At 32.9% G+C, this 21804-nt stretch overlaps 1 protein-coding gene across 4 annotated transcripts in view; it reads left to right on the forward strand.

Annotated features, from left to right (window-relative positions):
• The window catches only part of TBCK (TBC1 domain containing kinase), a 219810-nt gene that overhangs the window by 35499 nt on the left and 162507 nt on the right, over positions 1-21804 (forward strand). For 2 of the 4 annotated variants that reach the window (XM_026017616.2, XM_026017615.2), the window contains exons 4-5: positions 15916-16030; positions 17472-17545. The exons of the other annotated variants lie outside the window; for them this stretch is intronic. In XM_026017616.2, the coding sequence (XP_025873401.1) occupies positions 15916-16030; positions 17472-17545 (189 nt within the window). The remainder of the gene's footprint in view (positions 1-15915; positions 16031-17471; positions 17546-21804) is intronic. 4 annotated transcript variants of the gene reach the window in all.

Genomic DNA, 21804 nt, shown 5'->3' on the forward strand with positions numbered 1-21804 from the left:
TTTAACAATCTTTACAGAATCTTCACCAGAAGTAGATTATTTCTTTGCTCTTCCATAAGAAGCAACTCCTCATCCAGTTAAGTTTCGTCATGCAATTGCAGCAATTCACGCCTTCAGGTTCCACTTCTAATTCTAGTTATCTTGCTATTTCTACCACATCTGCATTTACTTCTTTCACTGAAATCTTGAACCCCTCAAAGTCATCCAGGAGGGCTGGCATCAACTTCTTCCAAACTGACTCATGTTGATTGATTGATTGATTTAAATTTAAATTCAATGAACATATACTATGTTATTAATTTCAGGGTAGAGATCAATGATTCATCAGTCTTATATAATGCCCAGTGCTCATTACATCACATGCCCTCTTTAATGTCTCAGTTACCCTATCTCCCCAACCCTTCTCCTCCAGCAAACCTCAATTTATTTCCTATGATTAAGAATTTCTTGTGGTTTGACTCCCTCTCTGATATTTTTTCCTCTCTTCCCCTGTGATCCTCTGTTTTGTTTCTTAAATTCCACATATGATTGAAATAATATGACAACTGTCTTTCTCTTATTGACTTAATTTGCTTAGCATAATACCCTCTCGTTCCATCCATGTCATTGCAAATAGCAAGATTTCTCCTTTTTGATGGCTGAGTAATATTCTATTGTAAATATATATCTATATTATATATTATTTTATATATAATATATATATTTACTATATATATATTTACTATATATTACTATATATATTATATATATATATATTTAACATCTTCTTTATCTGTTCATCTGTTGATGGATATCTGAGCTCTTTCCATAGTTTTGCTATTGTGGAAGTTGTTGCTATAAACATTTGTATGTGGGGGCTTTTTTTGTGTAGTTTTTTTTTTTTTAAGATTTTATTTATTCACGAGAGACACAGAGAGGCAGAGACATAGGCAGAGGGAGAAGCAGGCTCCTGCAGGGGCCCTGTTACAGAATTCAATCCCAGGACCCTGGGATCACAACCTGAGCCAAACGAAGACATTCAACCACGGAGCCACCCAGGCATCCCTACATTTATATGTTTAGGGTAAATTCTAGTAGTGTAATTGCTGGGTTGTAGAGTAGCTCCATTTTAAACTTATTTGAGGACCCTCCATAGTGTTTTCCAGAGTGGCTGCACCAGCTTGCATTCATTCCCAATGAAACAGTGTAAGAGGGTTCTCCTTTCTCCACATCCTCACCATCCTCCTGTCTGTCTATGTGTCTGTGTCTGTCAAAGGAATGTTGAAAAGGAAAACCAAAGCTGATGCCATCACAATTCCAGACTTCAAGTTCTATTACAAAGCTGTAGTCATCAAGACAGTATGGTACTGCCACAAAAACAGACAAATAGATCAATGGAACAGAATAGAGAACCCAGAAGTGGACCCTCAACTCTATGATCAACTAATCTTACCAAAATAGGAAAGAATATCCAATGGGAGAAGGACAGTCTCTTCAAAAAATGGTGCTGGACAAATTGGACAGCTACATGCCAAAGAATGAAACTGAGCCATTTCCTTACACCATAAACAAAAATAGACTCAAAATGGATGAAAGACCTAAGTGTGAGACAGAAATCCATCAAAATGCTAGAGGAGAACACAGGCAGTAACCTATGTGACCTCAGCCACAGCAACTTCTTGCTTGATATGTCTCCAAAGGCAAGGGAAACAAAGGAAAAATGAACTATTAGTACTTCATGAAGCTAAAAAAAACTTTTACACAGCAAAGGAAACAGTCGACAAAACCAAAAGACAACCAACAGAATGGAAGAAGGTATTTGCAAATGTCTTATCATGTTGGTATTTTGACATGCCCTTCCCGTGAAGGGGCATGGGATGTTCTTAATGGCATTTAGAGAGGTGAATCCATTCTGGAAGATTATCGATTTGCTTTGTCCAGATCCACGAGAGGAATCACTGTCTATGACAGCTATAGCCTTACAAAATATATTTCTTAAGTAATAGGACTTGAAGTTGAAATTACTCCTTGATCCATGGGCTAAAGAATGGAAGTTGTGTTAGCAGGCATGAAAATAACATGAATTTCATTGTCCATCTCCTTCAGAGCTCTTTGGCGACTAAGTTCATTGTCAATGAACAGTAATATTTTGAAAAGAATCCTTTTCTGTGTAGTAAATCTCAACAGTGGGCTTAAAATATTCAGTAAATCGTGTTGTAAATAGATGCGCTATCATCCAAGCTTTGTTGTTCCATTTATAGAGCTCAGGCAGAGTAGAATTAGCACAATTCTTGGATCCTAGGATTTTCAGGATGGTAAATGAACATTGGCTTCAACTCAAATTGAACACCTGCGTTAGCCCCTAACAAGAGAGTCAGCCTATCTTTTAGAGCTGTGAAGCCAGGCATTGACTTTTCCTCTCTAGCTATGAAAGTCCTAGGTGGTATCTTCTTACAATATAAGGCCATTTCATCTACAATGAAAATTATTTAATGTAGACATCTTTATTAATTATCTTGCTAGATCTCCTGGAAAACTTGCTGCAGTTTCTACATCAGCATTTGCATCCTCACCTTTCTCTTTTATGTTAGGAGTTGGCTTCTTTCCTTAAACCTCTTGGGCTTCTGCTAGCTTCCAACATTTCTTCTGCAGCTTCCTTACATCTCCCAGCCTTCCCAGAATTGAACAGTAAGGAGCCTTGCTTTATGGTAAGCTTTGGCATAAAGGAAAGTGGTAGCTAGTTTGATCTTCTATCCAGACCACTGAAACTTTCTCCATATCAGCAATAAAGCAAAACAATCTTCCCATCCGTGTATTCACTGGAGTAGTCCTTTTAATTTCCTTCAAGAACTTTTCATCTGCATTTACAGCTTGTTTAACTGTTTGGTGCTAGATCTCTAACTTTTGGCCTATCTTGACTTTCAACATGCTATCTTCACTAAGCTTGATACTTCTAGCTTTTGATTTAAAGTAAGAGATATTTGCTTCTTTCATTTACTTGAACACTTAGAGGCAACTGTAAGGTCCTAATTTCAATATTGCATCTCAGGGCACAGGGAGGCCCAAGAAGATGGAGAGAGACAGGGAATGGCCTATCAGTGAAGCAGTCAGAACACACATACTACTTATCAATTGTTTTTGTCATCTTATATGAGTACAGTTAGTGGCACCCAAACAATGGCAAGAGTAACATCAAAGATCATTGATCATAGGTCACCATAGCAAATATAATAATAATGAAGGAGTTGGGAAAATTGAGAGCATTACCAAAATACGACACAGAAACATGGAGTGAGCAAGTGCTGTTGAAAAAAATGACACCACCAATAGACTTGCTTAACACAACGTTGCCACAAAACTTCAGCTTAGATAAAACGTAATATCTGAAGTGCAATAAAGCACAGCACAATAAAATGAGACATGCCTGTAATAAGTTATCCATATCCTCCCCTAATGATGGCAAAATGGTCATAACAATAAGGTATGGTAACTGATGCTTAGAGCAATTACTTTTACCAGGCCTATCACAATGTTAGGCTGGAGCTCAAAACCTCTCTTTTGACTTCACTTTCTATACTGTTAAACACTGAGAGGCGATATAACATAGGACAGACTCTAACACCAACCTGCTGGGTTTGAATCTCAACTCTACCATTTACTCACTTGGCTAATTTACTTAACCCCTCTGTGCTTCAATATACCTTCTAGGATAGTGAAATAATTCATGTGAATTATTTGTAACAACATTGATACAGTATGAGTTATCTAAGTTTCCTATTAGTGGCTGTTGTGGCAATAGTGTTATTATTGTAAGTACTATAATATACTAAATGATTTTTGAATATTATCAATTAGCATTCCCTGTGGACTAGGTATAGCCTTTCTATGATGACCTATTACGATTTAAATTAGGATTAACCTATGCAGTAACCATTCCATATTCCTTCATTAAATACATATGTATCTCAGACATTGGACTAGGTGCTAGTGGGACGAAAGATGAAAATATAGACTCCCAATCTTTAGAGAAATTGCTAGCTAATGAGGAGACAGAATCATAATAAACAATTACAATTTAGCATTTTTTGATAAATATGTGCCAGAAGAATATGCAAGTTATCTTGGAGACAGAATACCTCACAGCCAGGAGAATCCAGAAAAGTTTTATAAGAAAATAATGCTTGTGTTGAATTTTAAAGAATGTATAGGTGTCATCCAAGTGGACCAGATAGAAAGGCAGAGTAAACAGCATATGCAAAAAAAGCATTGATATGCAGGCAAATGAATAAAGCAGATGCATAGGGTCCATGGGATGAGAGGTGAAGGAGATGAACTTGAAGAGTTAAGTAGTAAAAGCATCCATTAGAGCAATGAGATTGCTTCTTCTGTTTTTCTTTATGAAACAGTTTTGGAAGGTTGAAGTGGGGCGCTCTTGTTTAAGATGATGAGTTGTAAATATAGGTTGCTATTTCAGACAGTGACTTAAAATGAAACCAAGTGGTCATGTGAAGAATGACTGGTATCCTACTTACAAATTCCTCCTGGATTACCTAGAAAAGAGAAATGCAGTTTTCTCTCTTTTAATCATCTAAGTCAATGAAAATCATAACTCTCTTCTGCAAGCAGTCTGGTTCAGGTCAATGCATACTGTATCTGTGAATATGCTAACTGTACTTTACTTTCTCTGTTCACATGTTAGTTTATTCACTAGCTAGACATTTTGTCAATTGTTGGTGTCATCTGTCTTAGGTGATAGGACATTAAAAAAAATTCATGTCTGTTTGTTTTTTACAGCATTTACATCAATGTCCAAATGCAGACAAGTGCTTCAGAATCATCATGATAATGACTGGATGTTCCCATATCTGCCACATACATTTTAGACCAAAAAAAAAAAAAAAACCATACCGATCCCAATTTGCATATTTTAATGTGAATCCTTATTAGTTTATGCCACAAATTTTCAATTGTTCTCCCATAATGACGTTTTAAGAATATGACACTCCTCAAAATCTGGGACTCTGTATTGTTTATTTTCTTGTGAAGTTTCATTGTAAATATGTCCACCACTTTCCTGGCAAAATACTATATTGTTCTTAGCTATTAAAAGTCTGAAGGAGAAAATGTCCTTCAACAGATGAATGGATAAACAAGTTAGTGAAATATTACTCAGCAATAAAAAAGAATAAAGGACTGGTAGCACAGGCAACAACATGGATGAATCTTAAGAATATTATGTGGAGTAGGAAAAAAAGCTAGACACAAATAATGCTGTGGTGTTCCATTTATTTGAAACTCTTGAAAAGGCAAACTTAATCTAGAGTAATAGAAAACAGACCAGTGGTTGCTTTGAGCCAGGAGTGGGATATGGAGACTGTCCAGGAAGAGGACAAGAGAATCCTTTCAAAGTGATGGAAGTGCTCGATTTCTTGACTGTGGCAGTGCTTGCAGTCATATATACATTTGTCAGAACTCTTCTAACAGTATATTTAAATAAGTGTTTTTTTATTGCATGTAATTTAATCTAAATAAAGATCATTTAAAGAAAAGGAGAATACTTATACTCAGATTATGTTGGGGAAAAACAAGTCACCTTGATGTCATGTGCATCTTTATAAACAAGTATACTAGTTTCCTATGACTGCTGCAACAAATTATCACAAATTGAGTGGCTTAAAACACCGGAAATTTATTCTTTCCTAGTTCTAGAGACCAGAAGTCAGAAATTAAGGTATTGACAGGGCCCACTCTCTTCAGAGGCTCTTGGAAAGAAAGAATCCTTCCTTGCCTTTTCCAACTTCTGGGTGGCTATCAGCATTCTCCAGCTTCTGTGGCTTGTGACCACATTACTCCAATCTCTGTCTCCGTCTTTATAGCTCCTCTCTTGTGTCTCTCTTATAAGAACACTTGACATTGGATTTTGTGCCCATCTTGATAATCCATGATGATCATATGCAAAGACCCTTTTTCCAAATTAGGTAACATCCATAGGTTCTGGGGATTAGGATGTGGACATATTGGGGCAAAGGGAGTGGGGCCCTATTTAGACTACATCAACTGATATTATTATTCATTAATATAATGCTTTTCCATGACTTAGTAAAATATAATTGTCCTTTACTTTTTTAACAGTGTTCTGGTATTATTATGGTATACTCTGAGTATCTATCTTTATATACATACTACTCTCTTTCCTATAGCTTCCTGGAATTAATCTAATTTTCCTTGTATCATAGAGATCTATGACTCTAGTTGAAGTTTAGGAGAAATAGAACCGACTCATTCAGGTGGATCAGTCTTAGAAAAAAGGAACTATGTAGGTAAGCAAAGCTCTCTAGAATTCTACATTAGTTTTGGAGACAAAGGCCCAACTATTAATATTATCTTGCCTTATTCTGTCTCCTTGATGGCTGAATAAGGCAAGATAAAGTTATGATATAGGAACCTTGCAAATTTCCTATATCAGACAATTCCTATATCATAGGAACTTTGCAAAATTGATAGACATAGTTAAGAATAAAATTTGAATTTTTTGGATTCTTTGGTCAAAATATCATCACTGCATCACCCAATTCTGATAAATAGAATAGAAACTGTGAATAGGAAATTTTCATCAACCAAATCTCTTATAATTTGCTTAAGATAGACCAGCACATCATTGAACTGAATATTATAGTTTGACAAACTACTCTTTGCACTGTGCTATCTTGCAGACACTGAAGTAAAACACATGCCTAAAATGTAGGCCCTCTCCAGTTCACTGGTTTGTAGTGATGAGTTAGGGGTAGGGTGGCAGATTCCCTAAAAGGAAAATGTTGGTCTCAAATAAAAATTCTGAGCAATAATAGAAATTTATTCATTCTTTTTCACATAGTAATATGTAAATAAATTTAAGCTTAATTAAAAAAAATGTAGAATGAGCTAGGGCATAGGTTGAAACAAACATGAGCCACCATAGGTTCTGTCTTAGAGAAAAGTTACAATTTTATGTAGTCCCAAATGCTGCCAGGGCATGGGAAGTGAGATTTATTGCCCAGTGTGTTCGTACAGCCAATATCAGTAACTATGGTGAAAGAAATGTTTTTGGAGTGTCTGTCCCAGGATATTAGGTCTGCTTGGAAGAAGAAAAATTCATGTTGCAGAAATAACCAGCTCACCGTGAGACCCTCCAATCCTTCTTATGAAATGTCAATCTTTTTTTCTCAAAGATAAATTAGGAAACCATTTTTGCTTATCTTACTCATGCAAATAGTTTGATTAGCCCAGATTACAATCTTTGTTAATTTATGGAAGATGATAGATGATAGATAGATTAGATAGATAGATAGATAGATAGATAGATAGATAGATAGAATAACAAAATGTTATTTTATAATTTATTATAGAAACCTTGTTGTTTTTTTGAGAGGGACTTGGGCTTTTTGTTTATTTTGTTCTACTTTTACAATTGGCCAGGATTCTGTGCAGGACCAATAGCTCATTGATCTTCATTCAGCCCCTTTTTGGTGTTACATTTCCACTTTATACATTAGCAGACTGAGGCAGGATGAAATTGGAACATTCTCCAAGCAAAGCAAATTAGTGAGAGTCTTCTGGCTTTATGTCTGAACCTCAAGCCTCTAGCCTATACTTTCCATATGTTTTTTGATCTTATCAAATTAAGTTTGTAATGAGAAATGAAAGTTATCTAGTATTCAGGTTGAAAAATTAATCCCCCAGTTTATTGTATCCCATTGAGAATTAGTCACATTCCAGATTTATGGCTTTCAACATCTTTTTTTTTTTTTGAATGAGAACCAAATTGTAAAATATGCCCAATCGCACAATACAGGGACAGAAGGACTGATTTTTTTTTTTTTTAGACCTATTACAAAATAATCTTTAGGTAAATAGTTAATCAATGCAACTTCAATTTCAAAACATCTGACTCTGAACAAATGAACTATTAAATTTAGCATGACTGGGTAACATGTGTACCCAGTAGTGAAATAAATTACTTCCTTTTTCAACTCTAAAAACTTTCTTTCTTTTTTAGAAAAAAAAATTACTCTGTTAAATACTGTGGTAATTTTAACATTGTTAAAATTATTAAATTTTAAACTTACTAAATTTTAACATAATGCTAAATGTTAAATGATAAGTGGCAAATTATAAGAGCCTCAAACACATTAGCTCCACTGAAAATACCCCCTCTCCAAATTTCAATTATAGATCAGTGAGCCATTAAAAATTATATACTTCTTGAGTTCTTATGTCTTGAAGTTACAGAAGGAGAGTTTAGGTTGAAGATAACACAGGGTTATGCAGTTATATTATTATTTGAACATTAGTCATTAGTATTTCATTTTTCTTCTCCATTTTTTAAATCACACAGTAGCTAACTAATTTTCATCTGTGTTTACTCTCCTTTAATATTTTACTTCAGGCTGATACCAAGTTAGGAAAGTTTAAGACCAAAAGGAAAATTTCTGTGGGAGTGATCAGGTTTTATAAGGTGAAAGAACATCTTGAACTCATAGAATCCAGAAGTGTGTTTCCTCTCTTGGTTTGCTGACAGTATGGGTATTTTGGCTTGTGGAGTGGCCCTTAGAAATATCATGGATTATGGATCAGAGGAAATAGCATGTGTGGTTTTAGTTACCACCTATTGTGAATGACTTCCAAATCTATCTCAGCAACCCTGACCTCTCTTCTCTTTCTTGGCCTCTATTTCTTGCAATCTGAATAACATCTCTTCTTGGAAACATTGCAAATACCAAAAAGAACTGATGGTTTGAGGCTGATAGGAATTTGTCCTTATTAATGTTTTAACACCTTTATTGAAGTATAGTTGATATAGAATGAAACAATAAATATTTAATGTATGCATTTGAGTTTGGATATATGAATACACCTGTGAAACCACCACTACAATCAAGGTATTAGACATATCCATCACCTCTAACAATTTCCTTGTGTCTTTTTTAGTTTTGTGCGTAATAAAAGCACTTATGTACACTCTTAACAAATGATATCTACCCTCCTAACAAAATTTTACGTGGACAATACAGTATTGTTAACTACTGACACTATGTTGTACAGAAGATCTCCAGAACTTACTCATATTGCACAACTGAAACTTTAAATCAATTAATTTTCCTCTCTCCCTATTCCCTGGTAACCATTTTCTTCTCTCCCCAGTCCCTTGTAACCATTGTTCTCTGCTTCTATAAATTTACTATTTTTTAGACCTTATGTAAGTGGAATCAGGCAGTATTTGTCCTTTCTGTGTCCAGCTTATTTCACTTAGCCTAATGTCCTCCAGATTTATCCATATTGTTGCAAATGGCAGAATTTTCCTTCTTTCAAAAAAAACTCTAAGTCAGCTTACAAGAAATGAATCTTCTATAAATGAGGTTGACAGTGTTGATCCATTGGAAGCATAATATACATTTTGAGCTGTTATTTCATTAATGGTGAAGAATTTAATCTTGTTATCTGCACCCTCTTGCACCATCATAGGATGTCATTGTGTGCATATATTGAACACCTATTATTTGATACATGTTTATTGAACCCCTACCTTACAGTCACTGTGATAGGGATTGCAAGATGAATAAGTTAGTACCTGCCTCAAGGTACACTGAGAGAGACAAACCTATATGGAAATTATTACTATGGAATTAATAAGCTCAGCAACTATACTGTCAGAATATAGAGAGGAGTACAATTCTCCCAGAGGTAAGGCCATCAGATGAGAATCCATTAAGAATTCTGGAAAAAAAAAAAAAAGGTTGAAATGACAGAATAGATCTAAAATAAAGAAGGATGTCAAAAGGGGTCTGGTTGAGATAACAGGGGAGGCTTAGAGAATAGGGATCTCAAGGGCTTACTGAGATTAAAGAGCAGGTCCTCAGAGAAGTATAGGAAATTATCATTGAATATCAGGATATTTAAGTAAATAGGTTGGGCACTGTTTCATTGTGACAAGTATCTGAATTTGGCGATACTGACTGTAGTTAGGATGAAAATCTATGGCTATGAACATGTGAAGCAAACCAATCCTTATAGATATTAAACCCATGATCTTGGCCTCAATACGCTTTAACCAACTAAGCTAAACAACTATAGTTAGTTTAGGGATGATTGAAACAGAAGTCACAGTGTAAATCTCCTTTGAAATACATCTGTAATGGGAGGAACAAAATATACTTGGTATTTTACTAACCTGCTAGATTTGAAAATCATTAAGCCGTGTTCAAAATTCAGATACAGGGATCCCTGGGTGGTGCAGCGGTTTGGCGCCTGCCTTTGGCCCAGGGTGCCATCCTGGAGACGCGGGATCGAGTCCCACGTCGGCTCCCGGTGCATGGAGCCTGCTTCTCCCTCTGCCTGTGTCTCTGCCTCTCTCTTTCTCTCTGTGTGACTATCATAAATAAAAAAACAAAAAAACAAAATTCAGATACAGCCAGGTTAACTCATGCCTTAATAGTATTGTCAATTGTTCTTGCTGGTGGTTAGTGGTGTTTTTTGTTTTGTTTTGTTTTGTTTTTAATTATACTTTCCCAAGATTTATTTTTGTAGACCTGTTTTGGGTTCACCAGTGTAATAAGTAGGTGTTTATGTTTTCTTTTTCTTGTAACACAGAAGAAATGGATGATTAATTCTTCTAACTTCTAACTTAAGTGTTGAATTATATTGAAATTCTATTGAATTCAATTGTATTAAAATTACCAGTTTATAAATCTGTCTTTCCAACTATACTGTAGGTTTCTTGACTGTGGAGATTAATTCTTTCTCTTGATATCCGTGGAACCTAAAAACATAGTGGTTTAAAAACACAATACCAGCTAATAGCCACTTAATTGATGTGTTTAAATATAAAGGAAAGTATTTTGAAATGTCTTCTTGCTTTATTAAAAATTATTAGTCATATTATTTTGAAAGCTACCTTTTGGCCATATCTATGTATTTATAATCACCAAAGATTATTTTCTCATTAAACTTTTCAGAGTGTTAAGGACAGTGGTAACAAAGTAAATGCTCCCCTCCCAGTCTCTAGTAGTAACAGTAGTAACTGAAAATTTCAAAAGGAAGAGAGTATTTTCTGACTTGAATTTTCATTTACATTTTCTAGATTAGTGATGGATTTCTTTATTAACAAGATTCTAACTTGGGAATTGTGTAGGATGAAATCCTATTATCCCCTGACAATATATATATTTTTTTTAATTGTGTGAATCCCACTTTCTTAATCCTAACTCTCCTTCTGGAGTCTGTTTTCGGTTAACTGTGACATGCTATTACTGGACATGTGATTTTTTTTTACCTTGCTATTATGTAATAATTACTTTAGCTACTTCAAAATAATTGTTTAAAAGATTCTGTGATCTAAACTATTAGCAGTATTAAAGAATACAGTTTTAAAAGCAAAAGGTATACAGAATTTCACAAATACTGATTTCTTCTCATTCTAGAAAATAGCCCTTTTTTTTTCTTATACCTTATATTTTAAAATAAATTTTAAAATTAAATCCTAAGTGGGGCACCTGGGTGAACCAGTCGGTTAAGCATCTACCTTTGGCACAGGTCATGATCTCAGGGTCCTGGGATGGAGCCCCACACTGGGTTCCGTGCTCCGCAGGGAACCTACTTTTCCCTCTCCCTCTGCTATTCCCCCTGCTTGTAGTCTCTGGCTCTATCTATCTGTCAAATAAATAAAAACAAAATCTTTTTTTTTTTTTAATTAAATCCTAAGAGTACAAAAGGGCAGATAAGCAAATCTGATTTACTCTGATTTATATTGACTACTACTGAGTCAAATCGCTATAATTCATGTAATAGTCTCAAGTAATAGCTAAGAAAAGGTTTGGCATGAGCTTCAGCTTTATATTTGAATTTTTAAAAATTATTTCAGCATATATCCTCATCAACTTGATAATAACATGAATGTGGGGGCACTTGGGTGGCTCAGTCAGATAAGCATCTGCCTTTAGCTCAGATCATGATCTTGGAGTCCAGGATTGAGCCCTACATTGGGCTCCCTACTCAGTAGAGAGAGAGTCTGCTTCTCCCCCTCTCTCTGCACCTCCTCCCTCCCCCATGCTGTACCTCTCAAATTAAAAAGAACAAAAAAAGTATGACTGTGCTTTTTGACATGGAAGTATTTTCCAATTATATCTTACAATCAGGGAAAGCAAGTAGACAAAATAGAACATGCAGTCTTCTGTGTTCAGCTGTTTCAGAACTGGTTTAATGGAAAAATTGCTTTAAAGGTTTGGTTTTCATTTCTAAAGGAAGACATTTATGTTAAAGCAGTGTGCGACTGAGGTCCTCTAGTGTCACAGCTGAAAATGACATCAACTTTTAAGATTTTGTGAATTGTGTCTGTGTGTCAGGAAAAGAGAAGAACAAGGACAAGAGAGATTATTACTGTAAACTTGACTCAAAGAGCCAGAAGAACTTAGAAAACCAGGTTCTTATGTTTTGTTAGTCAATCTCAAGGAAAGTTTTTCTTTGTTTTTAAAAGGAGAGACATTTGCATTCTTTCATATGCATATATTTATCAGTGTTACTGTAGTTGTTTTAAAGTTTGGAATCTTCCTTTACATAATTGGTTTCTTTTTTGAAGATGTTTATGAAAACTCCATTAATTTAAAATTGTTTTTGTTTCACACATTCCCTATTTGCTTAAGAGTGACTATTGTGGCCCTTTAATAAAAGAGAAGTAGTTTAAATAAGTATTCTTTAAATAGTAACTTTTATTGTTTCTTTTTTACATATTTCATGGAGAATATCAATTTATCTTAAATATGGCTGACAACCAGGTATTATCAGACATTTGAGGGAAAAAATAGTCTGAGAGAAAGAGAGCCAAGGGAGAAAACAAAAAACAAAAAAAAACGTATCCCAAAGGAAATGAAGATAACACTTTTCCCCCCTGAATTAGCAGAATTCTGGTAACTATCCTCAGAAATTCAAAAGAATAATATACCCATACCAGAGAAAAGGATCTATTGAAAAGGAACAACTAGGAAACAGAACAAAGAATCTGGAAATTAAATAATAGAAGAGATATGACTAAAGGCCATCCTCATGAGAAATAAAACAGAACATTCATCTGGAGAATGGATCTAATTTTTACTTGCCCACTAAGAGTTCTAACTAAACGATATAGTAGAGGGAGAAAACAGCCAAAGACTTAACAAGTCAGCTTCTTTGTTCTTCTGCTAATGGAACATGTAAGTCTTCAGATTAAAAGAAGACTATTACTTACTAACATACATGCACAAATGCCGCCCACACTCTAGACATACTCGACTAAAATTTTGTAAGTGTAAAAGAATCGCATGCTTCCAGAGGAATAACAAGTTCAATGATATTGAACTTACCATGAATAAAGAACACTCGAAGATAATGGAGAAATCTTTTTCTAAGTTTAAAGATGAGGATAAAACATTTTAAGACCTGTCATGCTTTAAAATGTCCTACTCATCCCATCTTTATGAAGAATTTTCTCATAGATGTATTCTAGCTAAATAAGAGTATAAATACAAAATGACTAATAGGAGGTATAAAAAATGGTAGCTGATGGCAATCTTCATGAATAGTTATAATTATAAAACTATAGTATCTATTAAATCCTGATGACTGAGACATTTTCTCTTGAGAACTAGGGGTTAGGATTAGGTATATATATTTTTCTTAGTTCACAGTGAATATTTACTAATGATGGTATGGAAATGTGATGGTCACTTTTCATCTGTCTCAGAGTAAAAGCCGAAGTCTTTAAAATGGCCTAAATGGCCTAACATAATCTGGCTTCTTGCTGTGTCTCTAATCTCATCTTTTAACACCGTTGGCCCATTCTCCTGCATGCACAGTGTCTTTATTACACTTTTTGAACTTCTGTGCAGTCTCCCAGTTCAGGACTTGCTTACTGTTCCCTCTGCCAGAATCACTTATTTCTCAAAGAGCTGCATATCTTTTTCACTTCTTTTAGATTTCTAACAAATGTCACTTTAGTGAGACCTTCCTTGATCACACTCTATATGTATTAGCAACCTGCTTCCTCACATTCTCTCTTCCCTATTTTTTATCCTTAGCACTTTGTCACTATGTCATATTATATATTTACTTGTGTGTTTAGCTTTCAAGAAAGGAATGTAGATTTCTTCTATTTCACTTATAAAATTTGATAATGTAAAAATAATATGACTAATGAAAATCAGAAGTTGAGAAAAGAAAATGGGAAAGTTGTAAAAGTATGTTAATTATATCATCTTGCATAGCAAAGCCTTAATTATATTAACTAAAAGTCTAACCACCAGAAGAATTGAAAACAGAAACTGCTAAGGGTGGATACCTCTGGAAAGTCAGACTAGGATGAAGGGAGAGGGATTTTAGCTTTTCATGTCTTGTTCTTTCTTATGGTTTTAATTTAGAGGAGGGAGTCATATTGCAAGGTTTTTTTTTTTTTGAAAATTTTATTCAGCTTACTTTTTTTAACATCATGTTTATTGAGCTGTACTTTACATATTTTAAAATATAACCTTTTTAGCCCACAGGTCAGTAAGCTTGACAGACTCATCATCAAAATCAAGATAACAGTTCCACATACTCCTTTGAAGTCAGCCTGTCCCTCCAAGCAAGCCCATGAAAATCAGTGACCTGTTATTCCATCCTTTTACTTTTAATTTACATCTTTTATTTAATGTGGGTAGCTTATAACCTGAATATAACTGAGTCTTTTTTTTTAATTTTTATTTATTTATGATAGTCACAGAGAGAGAGAGAGAGAGAGAGAGAGAGAGGCAGAGACACAGGCAGAGGGAGAAGCATGCTCCATGCACCGGGAGCCCGACGTGGGATTCGATCCCGGGTCTCCAGGATCGTGCCCTGGGCCAAAGGCAGGCGCCAAACCGCTGCGCCACCCAGGGATCCCCTATAACTGAGTCTTAATTTCTATTCCAGTCTGATAATTCTTAGCTTTTAAATGAGTGAGTTTAGATGTTTACATTTATATTTACTATAATGATTGATACATCCTAATTAAAATCTGTTATTTTCTAGTTGTTCCATTTGTTCTATGTTCTTTTTTTTCCCCTTTTATTCTGCCAGCTTTGGAGTTGACTTTTTTTTTTAATAACTCCATTTTATCTCTGCTGTTGGCTTAGTTAAACCTTTTTTTAAAATTACTGTTAGTGATTGCAGATATTAATTTAATTTTTGAAAGTCTAATTTAAAATTGGAAAAAAATGGGTAGAAAAGAAATCTATACCAAAATGTTAATATTGCTAGTTTGGGCTTGGATTAGTCTTTCCTATTTTTCTGTATTTCATTCCTGACTTCCCACATGAATGGTGCTTGATTAAAAAAAAAAAAGAAAGAAAAAAGATGGAGAGAGAGAAAAACTGAGCATCATGGTGGAAGATGGCTTAGAAAGAATTAAAGAAAAAATGTTTGTAAATCATAAATTGCTGGAGGTTGTGGATTGATATGGAAAGTAAACTCATGTATATATATTATAAAATATATTTTAGCTATTTTTCAGGGACTTAGGTATTTTGTCTTGAGCAAGAAAGGTGGTTTCCCTTGACTTAGTTCTGCCATACATCTGAAACTTTTCTGATAATTTGACAAAGTCAAACCTGCGGAAGGTTAATCACACACCACCAAAATTCAACTCCCTCCCTGGAAAAAAAAATACTGCTATTAGATTAGCCTTAGGAAACTGTAGAATCTTTACCAGATCAATTCTGTTGTAATCAGAAAATCCAAAATATGTATATAATATATATTTCATAAAATATATAGATTGTATTTTCTCTGAACTGTAAGAGGAATAATAAAAATGTAACTGAATTTTTATAACCTCATTTCATTCTTTAAAACAGGTTCTGTATCTGCTTTGTAACTGATCTATTATTCTGTGACTTTTTGTTTTTTTTTTTGTAGCTATTCAAAGGTTTTGTGCATAGCATTTGAGGTACTTCAGGGTTTGCAGTATATGAACAAGCATGGTATAGTACATCGGGCCCTGTCTCCTCATAATATTCTTTTGGACCGAAAGGTAATTGTCAGATAATACATTAAATATTTGTTTTTTATTTGTGGTTGGAAGCTACTGAAATCAGACCCACTCAATAAGAAGGACTATAGAATACAAATATGGTTTAATAATATTTATAGTGAAATAGCTCTATGAAAGTGATATATTTGTGGTGGTTAGAAAAAAAACTATCTTTGAATTATATAAATCCATATGTTTTTCACATGCATTATTCTTCTTTTTTCCAAGATTCATTTTCCTCCTTCATATTTGGTTTTTCCTTTCATTTGCTTTCTGAAAAATAAGCATGGTAGCTTCTCAGTCCATTCCTCCTCTGAATTTGTTTTCATTTTAAGAAAGCTTCTCTATTTACATAGAGTATTTTTCTCATAACACAGCTGTATTCTATTTTCTCTTTATTTTTCTTTTCCCTATTTTTTTAAATTTCATTCTCCATTTATCTTCTTTTTTTTTTTTACCAGCTGTTCATACCTAGCTTCTTTTCTTATTGGAATGCTACTTCTCTACTTGGAAATCTTGTGGAGGATTAATAAGAAGTAGGTCAAGAGAATTATGGGTAGCATAATTCATAAGCATATAAAATAGTTTTGAGGGATTTTTTCTGGGAAATTATTTTTTGTCTTAGTGGGATTATTCTATTCTTCTGTTCTCTTCCAGACTTTTACTACAAATACCCTATGATATTAAAAATCATAGTAGCTAAAGTGGTTCTCATTAATATCATTTTTTTGGCAGTGAAGTATCTAACCAATCTGTGTTGTTTTAATAATCATTTTGTAGTGCTGAGAAGTAAAGTTCTTGAGAAAAAGGAAACATCTTAAAATCTGCTTTTTTAAAGTTTTAAACATCTAAAAGGAGGAAAACTTAAGGGACTTCTAAAAATTTATATTTGCTTTTTACTAAGAATCTCACTTTTGTGATAATTATGTTTTTTCTCAAAGAATATAAAAATAGAAATCTAGCATATTCACTAATATCTTGATTTGTGAGCTCATCTTTTTAAGTTAAGAACTCTCATGTCAGTTAAATTATAACTATGAATGGACTTGCAAGTTCTTGAAAAAATTCTTTTGTGAAAATTACCAAAAAATGTTCTAAGCATTCAAGACAAATGAGAACATTTCTGCTTTTTTTGTCAAAATACCTGGAAAAATATAAACAAAAAATTTTAAGTGTTATTTGTTGTTTTGAGATCTATAAGTATTATGTGTAGATACACATACATATATGTATGCATATACATATATTTGCAACAAGTATAAAGCAGATTTCAAATATTGGCAAATAGTTTTTAATAAAATTATAGTAAAATTATGGTAAATTAATTTTTTTCTTAATGTACCTGACTGGTGATTTCCTTACTTATGGAATGTATAATAATACTTTTTCCTGCTACTAATAGCAAAATGTTTAATAGTGATTTTTATTATTGTTATTGTAGGGACATGTTAAATTGGCTAAATTTGGACTTTATCACATGACAGCTCACGGTGATGATGTTGATTTCCCTATTGGGTAAGAATATGTTTTCTTTTTTCTGAGTTGTGTCTTCAACTTTGTAATATTTGATAAAATATATATTTTGTTAATTACTAGTGATATTACTTTCTGATACAAAACTAGCTTTGCTTTATTGACATATTTTAATTTTCTGTATACTTTTAAAAGAATAGACAGTGAGTTTTTCCCAGTGTCCAAAAGATATCTAATGTTGATATTTCATTGAATGGGCAGAGAGGCTAACAGATTATTAACCTTCTTCACCTTATAATGCTTACTAATTAATTTCATTTCATCCTGGATTAGATAAATTTAACGCAAGAAGGCTGGCCAGATTCTCACTTAGTAATAATGAGTGTTCCTTAAAAGACTGAGGAAAAATCATTCTTCTCTTTTTCTTTTTCTTTATTTTTGAAAAATCATTCTCATAGTATTTTCTACTGTTTCTAAATTTAATCCTTTGTTCTCTAAGATATAACTGTATATTAAGACTCAAGTCATTTTAGGTATCAGAGGTAATGGAATAGAGACAGTACCTGAAAGTATATGTTTAAGTTAGGAGAGGTGTATTTGATCACTTCTGATATGGAATTCCAGTTTATGCTGGCCTCCAAGAGAGGGAAGTTTATTTTATTCTGTTCTTAATGGATACTTTTAATACAGATTTTTGTGTTACATGTATTATGTGGTTGCTTTTTAGACCTTTAAATAATATAATTCTTTTATTTTTTGAGTGTTTAATTTTAGCATTATTTTCAGTACTTAGAAGTTTCAAAATAGTACAAAGAATCCCTGGATAGCCTTCACTTAAATTCCCCAAATGCCAATGTTTTACTACATTTGCTTTGTATCTTTTTTTACACACATAGGTTTATATATATTCAAAAAATATTAATATAAGAGTATCTAATGTATATGATGCCCTTTTACCCCTAAATATTTCAGTTTATTTCCTGAAGTAAGGAATTAACCACAAAACAAATGTCAAAACAAGGAAATTAAAATTAATATAATACCATTATCTCATCTAAAGATCTTAATTATGTTATTCAATTGCTTTGTTATTTCTTAGTAATATCCATTTGTGTTTTGCTCCTCTGGCTCTCTAAAATCAGTTCTGTCACTCCATTACCAAGAATTGTGGTTGGAAGTCATGGAATGTGTTTCTGCAGGAGAACATTGCTTAATTAGATGTTTTTAAAAAGGGACTCATTTACAAATTACCCTTTATCTTTATAAGGTAGATTATAGGTTTCTTACCTAAAATTTTTGTTAGTTAGACAATTGCTAATAATCTTAAAATAAATTGCTTAGTCCTTCCTTTAATTATTAAGACAATATTTATTAGTACCTTCTCTTCTGGCTGCTGGATATGCAAAAATGGATAAGATAGGTTATTGTCCTCAAGAAGCTCATTGTTTAATGGGAAAATTTTCTCTTTTGATGGCCTACTTCTGAAGGTACATAAATTAATAATCTTACAGTTTCACATACCAAAACTTGTGGTCATAGGAAACAAACAGTTGTTGTCCAAGCATGAAAACAATATTCTGTGAAAATAGCCTACATTTTATTTGTTTAAAAAAAAATCCCTTTTGAGTATAATAAAAATAAGTTCACAGTAAAGCTCTAGATCTTCTATGTGATAATTGCCTTTTGAAGTAACTTTTAGGAAGCAGTAGTCTGACAGAAAGTAAATGTGATTGCTGCTGCTTCTTCATGTTGTCTAAATCAAGCTGTATGACAAAGAACTCCAAAACATAATGCAAACAAAAATCACTTTAATTTTTTTACCTTTTTACCTTTTACTTAAAGGTGCTTTAGGTTTGCTTGTGATAAATAGAAGAACGGAAGTGATTTTTCAAAAAGCACATCAAGCATTTTGAAGAACTGCATTTGAATTTAAAATGCTTGGATAGAATTGGGCTTGTGTGTCATTTGGTCTGGTTTACTTTGATGTCTTGGACCCAAAGGATCTGACCAGAAAGTATCAAAGAGCAAAATGTGAAACATTAGCCAGGAAAAATAAAGTGATCAAACAGCTAAAGCATGAAAGAAAATATTTACACCAGAAGAAACTTGCAGTTGATTCAAAAGACAAATATTAAGGAACAACAAAGTAAAATGTTAACATCTGTTTCAAAATATTGTAAAGATTTAGAAATTGGACATTCATTTCAGTTGGCCAGTAGCTTAATACCTTGTTAAAACATCAAACAGATGATGAAAGCCTCACCAGTCATACTCACAGCAAAGTTCTGATAATTTCTTTTGAGTGTTAAAATTCTATGCTAAAGAAGAGACACTTGTGGAAAGGAAATAATTTACATTTAAAAACAATCCTAGGGTTTGTTATTTTTATTAATTAATTAAAGGAATTCTTGATTAGAAGGGAAATTAGAATTTTTGGAACCAGGGTCACTTCTATGCTTCTAGAGATCACCAATCAAATTATAGATATAACGATTTACCTATAGTATTGCTTGGCCTTTCACTACCCACACTATTATTTTTAGGTAAAGTGAAATCAGGATTAAAAGTAAACATTTTGCCTTCTAGATGTATCATGGTGATGATTAAAAATATCACATTTCATTTATGTCATTTTTTCCATTTTTATAAAAACAGTACTCAGTAATATTTATAACAGTTTGTGAGGTAAACATTAGTATTCCTATTTTCAGGTTAAGAAACCCTGATCACATATAGAATATGTGCTACAATTAAAACTAGAATACAAGTATCATAATACCAAGTCCATACTTCTTCCACTAGCCTTCAGTTTTCTCTAGAGATGTCATTTAGAAGAGCAATATGATCACGTTAGGATAAAATGACAAAATACAAATTTGTATGAGCAAATTAAAAGTGAACATTATTATCATCATCATCATTGCATTAAAATGGAAAGAAATATAAAAGCCTAATTTACCCATTTAAGCTTAAGTTATATTCTTTGACTTAATTGACTTATATTTTACATGTAAGTACTGGCAATCATAGTGTGAGGAGGTAGCTGCAGAATAATTCAGGAAGAGAAATGGAATATTTGAGTGCCTACATTATATATATTACATAGATGTTCCATATACTTAAATACATTTTGATTATAATTATTGCAGGGTGCCATAATAATCTAATGTCCATGGAATTGAAAAATCCAGATAATTGTGCTCATGACTAAATCTGATGATAAATGAAGAAAGGGTATGTACATAAGCAATAAGTAGGGCAGAATTCCACTCATTTTCATTTCTCTTCTAAATTTGTTTTTGTTTCTTTTGGTTCTGGGCTATAGGATTTAAATTTAGTCATTATCAATATGTTCTGATATTTATATACTATCTGCTTAAATTGTAAGGCAGTCTTCATTGGCATTTTTGTTAGAAATGTTATTTTTTTTAACAAAAATTTACTGAGTATATCTTAATATTTAAATTTCATTGGTAGTTGCTTATAAAATGAATAAGATACACCAGCGCCCTCATGTTTGTTTGACAGGAGGGTACATTTTTGTATACTTAAATATAAACAGAAACAAAACAAAACACAAAAATGTGTAGTATTACATATTGTGTGTAATCTATTACATAACATATTAAAAAAGGCAAAATAAATATAATCATTTGAGAACTGTAAAAAAGATACAGAAAAAATACCATGGGAATTCACTGAGAGGAGAAATGATTTCCATCTCAGCAAATCAACTTTGTGGGATTATTCATAAAATGAATTTATTAGAAAGCTACAGTTTGAAGTTTGATATATTTTATAGAATATACTGTTTAGAAAGACTATTTATTATTAAATAAAGTGACTTACATTTATGAGTTTAGAAGACAGAAAACATTAACAATGTTTTAGTCTGACAGGAAAATATTTTGTACAATGATATGATTTTTTTTGCCAATTCCTTTATATTTACCATTGAATTTTCTGCTAAAATTTTTCCTGTACTTTATAAATACAAATTTTTATCTTCAGTGAAATATACTGACATTAACCTATACTAAGTTTCTATAACATCACCAGAATACAGTAAAGTACTGAAAGACAAAGATTACTCAAATGAATTCTCTCATAAATGCCAAGGGTTTAGTGAGGTTGCTAGATACAGAATTAATACAAAGAAATTGTTTACACATCAGCAAAAGAATATGATAAACCTAATAAGAATCTAAGCAGGTATGTTTATCTCTGTGAAAGAAATATAAATCTTTTTTAGAAGACATTGTGAAAGGCCTCAATAAACAGAGATACACGTTCATAGATTG

The sequence above is a fragment of the Vulpes vulpes genome, chromosome 4, assembly GCF_048418805.1.
Source record: "Vulpes vulpes isolate BD-2025 chromosome 4, VulVul3, whole genome shotgun sequence".
Taxonomy (NCBI): Eukaryota; Metazoa; Chordata; class Mammalia; order Carnivora; family Canidae; genus Vulpes; species Vulpes vulpes.